This window comes from Rhinopithecus bieti, unplaced genomic scaffold (assembly GCF_001698545.2).
Source record: "Rhinopithecus bieti isolate Rb0 unplaced genomic scaffold, ASM169854v2 scaffold_25987, whole genome shotgun sequence".
NCBI lineage: Eukaryota > Metazoa > Chordata > Mammalia > Primates > Cercopithecidae > Rhinopithecus > Rhinopithecus bieti.
This window is the reverse complement of record NW_016812078.1, coordinates 803,702-813,535: the sequence shown is the minus strand read 5'-3', so window position 1 is coordinate 813,535 and position 9,834 is coordinate 803,702. Positions and strand designations below refer to the sequence as shown.

The 9,834-nt window shown below is 37.0% G+C and overlaps 1 protein-coding gene across 1 annotated transcript in view; it reads right to left on the bottom strand.

Moving 5' to 3' along the window:
* Nucleotides 1–2,265: 2,265 nt before the first annotated feature.
* HIF1A (hypoxia inducible factor 1 subunit alpha) overlaps nt 2,266–9,834 on the bottom strand; it is a 52,112-nt gene continuing 44,543 nt past the window's right edge. Inside the window, 4 exon segments of the mRNA XM_017895544.1 lie at nt 2,266–3,610; nt 4,719–4,848; nt 5,729–5,837; nt 9,364–9,797. Coding sequence (XP_017751033.1) covers nt 3,459–3,610; nt 4,719–4,848; nt 5,729–5,837; nt 9,364–9,797 — 825 coding nt within the window. The 3' untranslated portion in view covers nt 2,266–3,458.

Here is a 9,834-nt window from a genome sequence, read left to right as displayed (position 1 = left end):
TGAAAATTTTTAACTTTTGATTGAGTTTCTACAAAGCGAGTCATTTTAAGTTCATCTTTTCTGTATAGAGGTTTTAGGAGGAAATCAAGATTTGGAATGGTAATCGTGAGGTTATAAAAACTTATATCTATTATGCCATTAAGTCAAAACAGCTCTGGGGAAAACATACCGTACATTGATACAATCTTTTATAGTTTGTGCTTTCCCATTCACTACCTCGTTAATGTGAGTTAATGTCTCCGTAACTGGAGATCTCAATCTCTAGTTCGAATTCAGAACCCACTAAATAGCACTTGAAAACTTTCATTCATTTCTACTTATGCCCTGCCGCCCCTCTTAGGACATTCCCTCAATGTGTTATGTGATCTCATTACTTTCAAGTGACATCGGACCCTCAGTTTTCCACACCTCCATTGCCGCCTTGTTTGCTATTTAAACACAGTTAACAATGGAGAAAAGCGTATGTACAACTGGATTGGCTAGCACTGCAGGGTGGTTAGCTCCATGGGCTTTGGAGTCACTGATGGCCACCTCAAAAGCTCTGAACCTTAGATCACTTCTTCAAGACTATATACTCTATAGATATACTCCTCCCTTATCTGGTACTGCTATGAATGAACTATATATAGCATTTAGACCTCAAATGAAGAATGATTTACCCAAGCTCTAGGAGTAATAGATGGCAAACCAAAAATGTAAGCTTAAGTCTCCTAACTCTAAAGTCACTTAGAACAAACTTGTTTTTAATGATACTGCATTACAAAATTGAAATAGCTTTATTCTTTTTCTCCTGTATTTTAATGAAATAGCTACATTTCTTTTATACTCAGAATATACATTCTCATTTTCTGGGTTATGAGTATAAAAGAAATACAGCTGTTTCATAAAATAGGGAGGGGAAAGGAATATTAAGGAGAGAACAACTATTCTAGAATTATAGTTGCCAGGGTTGGGTTATAAGCCTCAGTTAAAACCATTATGAAGAAATTTGTGACGGTGCATAAAATTGGGAAGGGCTAATTCTTCTATTCTGTAGCTTAAAGCACTCCAAGTAGCTTGTTTTCTGAGTGACTGAGTAGGTAAGTACTTGCTTCCTTCCAGCTGTACTGTCCTTTAACGTAGCTTTCCCTTCTCAATGCTTTCAGAAGTCATTTTCCTGAACTGCTGGTCATTAATCTACTGATTTACAAATAGTTTTCAACTGAAGCTAATCAGCTACATAAGCATAATTTTTTGTTTTGTGACCTGTGAATATTAAGCAACTACTTTATTCTAAAATACCACTTCTAGTGTACTACTATCTGTAACTAAATGTTGAAGCACTTTGGGTCACAGTATTTGTGGTTAAATATACGTGTGCCCCTCCCCCATAATTTTGCACTGAATCTTAGTTAACTTTTGTTCCAAAATTTTCATATAATTGTAATCACTGTCCTCCATTCTAAGATAAAAACAGCCGCCTAAGATATCTGTGGCTCAGTTCCTTTTGTTCAGTATATATACCTCAGGGTACAGGACATAAGGCTCTGGCACTTCCTACATAATTTGTTCATAAAAATAATTTTCTGTACCTGTAGGTGCAGGGATTCAGTGATTGTTTGGTTTTAAGAAATATCTTTCTACACTGTCTGATTTTTTAAAATGAGATTATGAGTATAAAAGAATACAGCTATTTTGCAAAAGAAAAATACAGGAGAAAAAGGATAAAGCTACTTTGTTTTAAAATGCAGTATCATTAAAACAAAAACAAACCAAATTTGTTCTAAGTTTGACTTTAGAGTCAGGAAACTTAAGCTTACATTTTTGGTCTGCCATGTATTTATTGCTTTTAAAGCTTGGGCAAATTATTCATTTGAGGTCTAAATTTATTAATCTGTTAATGGGAATAGATTAGAAATCTTCAGAGAAACTCTAGCCTTTGTAACATTATGTGACTATAATGCTGAGAACGGCTTCACTCATCCCATGCATATTTTAAAAATACTAAAATTTTGTGTTTGAACATTTTAATAGGCTCAGAAACTTAAAAATGACATTTCTTTTCTAATAACATACTCTTTTCAATGGGATATTATGGTTGTTATTATTTAACATGACATTTAGGGACTCAACATACATTAAGGTGATGGCAATAAGATAAATGTAGAAATAACCAGTACCATGTAATTTTCATAAAGTGCTTAAACTGTTGGTAAACAATTTTATGAGTTGGAGGTGTTGAAGCAAATATTATTTATATTTGAACATAAAAGCTGATCAAAGGGGCCTGGTCCACAGAAGATGTTTATTTGATGTAACAAAACAATACAGTTAGTGTTAGATCCAACCACAAAGAGCAAAAGGAATGAAAAATTTGTACAATGTACATAGAAAAAACAAGATATTTACTGTGACAACTATATATTCCTAAAATAATGCTTCTAAAATTACTCAATTATTGAAATCTACATGAAAAAAAAGGATGTTAATAGCGACAAAGTGCATAAAATCAAACATTGTATTTTGAGCAAATTAACATACTAGGCAATTTTGCTAAGAATGCATGATTTTTTTTTTCTTGTTTACAGTCTGCTCAAAATATCTATACCAACAGCGTAGGCAGAACATTTAGGTTTAATATCAGTTACACAATATTAGCATAAACTTCCACAACTACATAGGGTATTGTTTTCTTTTGAGCTGGCAAAGTGAAACATCAGATGATTTCTGATGATTTCAAACTATAGAAACATCAGATGATTTCTCTGAATTGAGAATTTTATCCAAATAAATGCCACATACCTTCTAGATATATGCATATCTTTCTATATCATGTAAATGGCTTTACCCATTTAAATAATAAACCATACAGCATTTAAGAATCATTATATGATTAACAATGTCATGTTCCAGGTTTAACAATTTCATAGGCCAAAAAAAATTTCTTCTTAAAAACTAGTTTTATAAATGCAGAATATATTCCATGAGTAACTGCTGGTATTTTTTAAGAAAATATATTGTGCAATTGTGGCTACCACGTACTGCTGGCAAAGCATTATTATTTATGTAAAATGTGAAAAAAAAGGTGTAAAAATTTTTCAACTGCCTATGATCATGATGAAAGGTTACTGCTTTCTTACAAAATTATATTGGCATCTTCTTAAAATAATTCGAAAAGGGATAAACTCCCTAGCCAAAATAAATAAATAAAAGGTGCATTTTTTAAAATGATGCTACTGCAATGCAATGGTTTAAATACCAAAAAACTGAGAAAATAAGCTGTCTGTGATCCAGCATTAAAGAACATACTAAAAAAGAGCATTAATGTAAATTAAGTAGAAAGGGGATCAAAATTGAACTAACCAAGTTTGTGCAGTATTGTAGCCAGGCTTCTAAAATTAGATGTAGAAAATATAAATAGACTGTTTTAGGTAATGAGCCACCAGTGTCCAAAAAAAGGAATGAAATTATGAAAAAGCTCAGTTAACTTGATCCAAAGCTCTGAGTAATTCTTCACCCTGCAGTAGGTTTCTGCTGCCTTGTATAGGAGCATTAACTTCACAATCATAACTGGTCAGCTGTGGTAATCCACTTTCATCCATTGATTGCCCCAGCAGTCTACATGCTAAATCTGAAAAACAAACGAGATACCTAAGTATACATTCATCTAGTCAATGAATATTTATTAAACACCCACAATGTGTTAGGTATCATAGAAAATAAAGCAAACTTCTGGAAGGGTTTTTAGTCTACCTGGCAAAACAACAACTTGTAAAAAAGTAAGTATAATCAAGTGATACTGTTGCTATGTCAGAAATGTTTACAGGATACAATAAAGGCACAAAAAAATAACAGTTTGGAAAAAGGCACAAATATGGTGGGCGTCGAGGCTGATGCCTGTAATCCTAGCATAGGCTGAGGCAGGAGGATCACTTGAGGCCAGGAGTTCGAAACCAGCCTGGGCGACGTAGAGACCCCCATCTCTATAAAAAGCAGCTGGGCGTGGTGAGGCATGTCTGTAGTACGAGCTACTCAGGGGGCTGAGGTAAAATGATTGCCTGAGCACAGGAATTTGAGACTGCAGTGAGCTATGATCATGCCACTGCACTCCAGGCCTGGGCAACAGAGTGAGACCCTGTCTCACAAAAAAAAAAAGAAAAAAAAAAAGTAGTCATAAAAATTCACAAATTTCAGCTTCTATCAATATTGACAGCACACAGACATAGAAAAGTCAAAGAAAATTATGAAAAATGAAAAGCTCCACCTTGAAATGCTAATCTCTGTATTAAGACCATTAAATGAAATACAACTTTACTTTTTTTTTTTTTTTGAGGCAGAGTCTCACCCTTGTCACGCAGGCTGGAGTGCAGTGATGCCATCTTGGCTCACTGCAACTTCTGCCTCCCGGGTTCAAGCGATTCTCATGCCTCAGGCCTCCCAAATAGCTGGGATTACAGGCGCCTGCCACCACACCCAGCTAATTTTTGTATTTTTAGTAGAGACGGGGTTTCACCATGGTGGCCAGGCTGGTCTCCAACTCCTGACCTCAGATGATCCACCCGCCTCGGCCTCCCAAAGTGCTGGGATTACAGGCATGAGCCACTGCGCCTGGCCGCAACTTTACTTTTTAATCTTGCTAAGAAACCAAAGTCATTTCTCACTTAGATTGAAGCTCCTAAACAAAAATGTTTCATGTATTTTGTCTTTGTGATGTTCAAGGTCAAAAAGAATAAACTAACCAGAGGGTATTAAAATAATTGTCTTTTGCTCCATTCCATTCTGTTCACTAGATTTGCATCCTTTTACACGTTTCCAAGAAAGTGATGTAGTAGTAGCTGCATGATCGTCTGGCTGCTGTAATAATGTTCCCTATAAACAGTAAAGTTATTTCAAGTTTAGTTTGTTCAATTTTTTTTAAACAACCAAAAACCTTGAAATCGGTGTAAATTTAATAACATTATATAGGCAATTTCTAAAATACTACCCTAAATTATTTTAAATACTTTATTTGCTATCCATTATGACCATAAAGTTATTTGCCATCCATTATGACCATTCTGTCTATAAATACTTTCCAGTTTGAAAATATCAGAGTGTATTATACCACCATTGACTTACCCCAAAACATAGCAGTTCTTTTTTTAATTTGAGATGGACTCTTACTCTCTCGCCCACGCTGGAGTGCAGTGGCCTGATCTCGGCTCACCGCAACCTCCACCTCCCGGGTTCAAGCTATTCTCTTGCCTCAGCCTTCAGAGTGGCTGGGATTACAGTCGTGCACTACCACGCCTGGCTGATTGTTGTATTTTTAGTAGAGACAGGGTTTCACCAAGTTGGCCAGGCTGGTCTCAAACTCCTGACCTCAAGTGATCCTCGCCTCGGCCTCCCAAAGTGCTGGGATTACAGGCGTGAGGCACTGCACCCGGCCAATACCAGTTCTTTTAATCAGGCAAAGTAACTTAAAGGGAAGAGAATGAGATTGGTGGTGATATTCAGGGTGGAGTAAGGGGAGAACTTCACTTTTAATTCCAAATACATTGGAATTGTTTGGAATTTTTATACCAAGAATGTATTCATTAAACATTTGTATTTTTAAAAACCAGTGTATACAGAGTAAGAAAACCCAACGTATAAATTCTGAAAATATAACTTTACGATTTGGAAGAAACGTGGAAACACACACACACACACACACACACAGAAATAGCACATTAGCTAGAAAAGCAAAACCTACTACTCTCATACTTACAATTCCTACTGCTTGAAAAAGTGAACCATCATGTTCCATTTTTCGCTTTCTCTGAGCATTCTGCAAAGCTAGTATCTTTGGATTTAGTTCTTCCTCAGGAATTGTAGTTCTGAAAAGAAAAAAATTCTAAATGAAAATACAGCTCTTTTATTTTTTAAAAAAATATCCAGTGAGCTCTTTTAAAGAAAATACATATTTCCTTAGTTCTCCAATATTAAGGAATGTAATATACATAACGTAACTCTCCTGATTACTAAAGTCTATCACCCTAAAAGTCAAAGCTTGTTTTTTTTGGGGTGAAACAGGGTCTCACTCTGTCAGCCAGGCTGGAGTGCAGAGACATGATTTCTGCTTACTGCAACCAAGCTCTGCCTCTGGAATCAAGTGATCCTCCCACCTCAGCCACTCAAGTAGATGGGATTATGGCTGATTTATATGTATATTTTTTTGTAGAGATGGGATTTCACCATGTTGCTCAGGGTGGTCTCAAACTCCTGAGCGCAAGTGATCTGCCCACCTTGGCCTCCCAAAGTGCTGGGATTACAGGCATGAGCACCTGGCCTTCAAAGCTTAATTTAACAGAAAATTTTCTACAGTATGCATATCCCTATTTTATAAAATAGAGCTGAACACAACTAAATTGACATTATTGTAGAGTCAGAACAGTTAAATATTGTCCTTTTATTCCACCTAACATAACAATGCAGTGATACTGTTGGGACTATTGAAATACAAGATCAGTTTCACATTCGTATAGCATTTTCAGTTTATAAAACATTTCAAGTTCATTAGTTCATTTTAACCTTACTTAAGTTCCCAAGATAGATAAGGCAGGCATATCATACCCATTTTATAAATGAGAATCCCGAGGCCTATTGGGTAACTTTCTCAAAGTCCTACTGCTCACTAGTTGTGATATGGAAGCACACTCTGGGTCTCCAGATCCCTACCTCCCCTCCCCTGCTCTTCCCACTATGCTATTTTCACTCAGTATTGATCTGGTTATCAAACATGAACTATGTATATCTAAAATTAATATTAAATCATGAAGAATTGTTCTAATGAGTAAAGTACATCAGCTTTGCTGTATTATTTTGACTTTTCAAGACCCCCCCATAAACCAAATGCATAATCATAATGGCTCCTTGCTGTTCCAGATAGTTGAGAATGCCAAATAGGTAAGTGATCTAACTGCTCTCTTATTTTGCAGTTTTCTTTGGTTTTTAAAAAATTTCTATAAAACTTCTATTATACAGACAGGCAAGTTTAAAAATTCTTATATAGATATATTGTCTTTATGAAATGTAACTCAGTCTATCATGTAAATATCATTGTAGCAGTAGTAGTAACTTAGTAGTTATCTTTTAATGGTTTAATTTTGAAATTCCTTTCATAAAAGTTTTCAGTGTACACTACATTGGAACTAATGTTTAAAAACAATTGCTAGCTAGGCGCAGTGGCTCACGCCTGTAATCCCAATACTTTGGGAGGCTGAGGTGGGTGGATCACCTGAGGTCGGGAGTTTGAGATCAGCCTGACCAACATGGAGAAACCCTGTCTCTACTAAAAATATAAAATTAGCTGGGCGTGGTGGCGCATGCCTGTAATCCCAGCTACTCGGGAGGCTGAGGCACGAGAATCGCTTGAACCGGCGAGGCAGCGGTTGCGGTGAGCTGAGATCCGTGATCACGCCATTGCACTCCGGCCTGGACAACAAGAGCGAAACTCTGTCTCAGAAAAAAAAAAAAAAAAAAAATTTGCTAAAGTGATCTGATGTGTTACCCTTTGGCTCTGACAAGTACAAAAGAACAGTTGTTCAGAAAACTGGATATCCCATCCTCTGTAGCTGATAGTAAACTATAACTTAGAAGTTATTGTCATTTTTATTACTGTATTCATGCATCTGTCAGTCCAACAACCTTTTTTTTTTTTTAAACGGAGTTTCACTCTTGTTGCCCAGGCTGGAGTGCAATGGCATGATCTTGGCTCACTGCAGCCTCCGCCTCCAGGGTTCAAGCAATTCTCCTGCCTCAGCCTCCCAAGTAGCTGGGATTACAAGCGCGTGCCACCACACCCAGCAAATTTTTGTATTTTTAGTAGACAGGGTTTCACCATGTTGGCCAGGCTGGTCTCAAACTCTTGGTCTCAGGTGATCCACCCGCTCCGGCCTCCCAAAGTGCTGAGATTACAGGTATGAGCCACTGCACCCTGCCCCAACAACCATTTACTGAGGAAGTACTACACATTAGGTCATGAGCTAAGTATTAGTATCACTAAAATACCCAAGACACTATGATTGCCCTTGTGGAGCTCAGAGTCAAAAGTGAGTTAGTGACACAGTAAATAAAGTAACAGAAAGTACTTCTGAGTTCATCTAAAGCCCCAAGATCTTTTCCAAGCTTAGGGAAAAGACGTCTCCCAGCACTCTAGGTCAAGGTGGGAATGCTAGGCAGGGAAAAAAAGCTATGTGCTCTGGCTACGACAGTGGTTCTTTCCTATTGCTATTGATATCTGGCTTAGTCTAGACATAGTGGAGGAGGAATCATTCCCCTCTTCCACACACTTATTCCACACACTTATTAGAAAACTTAATTTCTTCTAGCTATAGCCTCAAACTTAAAATATGTGAAATCCCCTTACAAATTATATACAGAAAGTATAACTTAAAAATTGGGTCGTGTCCATATGTTTCTTTGAACTAGTCCCATAGAAGTAATGTCATAATTCATGCTTAGATTTCTGGTATAGAGTTAGAAAACCTGTGTAGCCTGCAATATATATATATAGCTAATGTTTTACAAATATGTAGTGAAAAATAAAAGCAACTTTAATACAAGTTAACTATAATAAAATTTTAAAAGAGGGGCTTGTAAATATCTATATTGAATGCTGAAGATGGAAGGCTCAATTTGCAATGTGCAATTGGAAATAACCCTTAAATTGGAAGGGCTTTTCTTTAGATAAGCTTAAAAAAGAGCTCTTAAGAAATGGAAGCATCTAAGTAGCAACGGTAGTTAACTAGTCTGATTTAAACAACTGCAAGAAGTACATCTGAGCCAACTCTTACATATTTACAGAACTTAACTGAGCTGGATTTTATTTTAAAGGTGTCGAAAGACCCTCCCACATTTAGATAGGTAATTTTAGAATTTATAATTATTTTAGAAAAAATAGGGCTGGGGTGTGGTGGCTCAGGCCAGTAATCCCAGCTCTCTCGGAGGCTGAGGCAGGGGGATCACCTGAGGTCGGGAGTTCGAGACCAGCCTGACCAATATGGAGAAACCCTGTCTCTACGAAAAATACAAAAAAAGTTAGCCGGGCGTAATCCCAGCTACTTGGGAGGCTGAGGCAGGAGGATGGCTTGCACCCAGGAGGCGGAGGTTGCTGTGAGCTAAGATTGCACCATTGCACTCCAGCCTGGTGACAGAGCAAGACTCTGTCTCAAAAAAAAAAAAAAAAAAGAAAGAAAACAAAAATATATGAGGTTAATTTAGAAAGTTTTTTGAGTGCTCAAGAATGTGCCTTAGGGCATACATATCAGAAAGTTTGCTATAAGTTTAGAAATCATGTACTATCACATACATTTATCTCAAAAATAATAAAAGAACTATAACTTGAATGTTACACATAAATACCTTTGACTCAAAGCGACAGATAACACGTTAGGGCTTCTTGGATGAGATTTTTCTGTCTGTTCTATGACTCCTTTTCCTGCTCTGTTTGGTGAGGCTGTCCGACTTTGAGTATCTCTATAAGGTGATGATGTGGCACTAGTAGTTTCTTTATGTATGTGGGTAGAAGATGGAGATGCAATCAGTATTTTAATGTCTTCCATACGGTCTTTTGTCACTGTTTTTAATTCATCAGTGGTGGCAGTGGTAGTGGTGACATTAGCAGTAGGTTCTTGTATTTGAGTCTGCTGGAATACTGTAACTGTGCTTTGAGGACTTGCGCTTTCAGGGCTTGCGGAACTGCTTTCTAATGGTGACAACTGATCGAAGGAACGTAACTGGAAGTCATCATCCATTGGGATATAGGGAGCTAACATCTCCAAGTCTAAATCTGTGTCCTTTAAAACAGCAAATACATGAGTTTTTACAATGGCC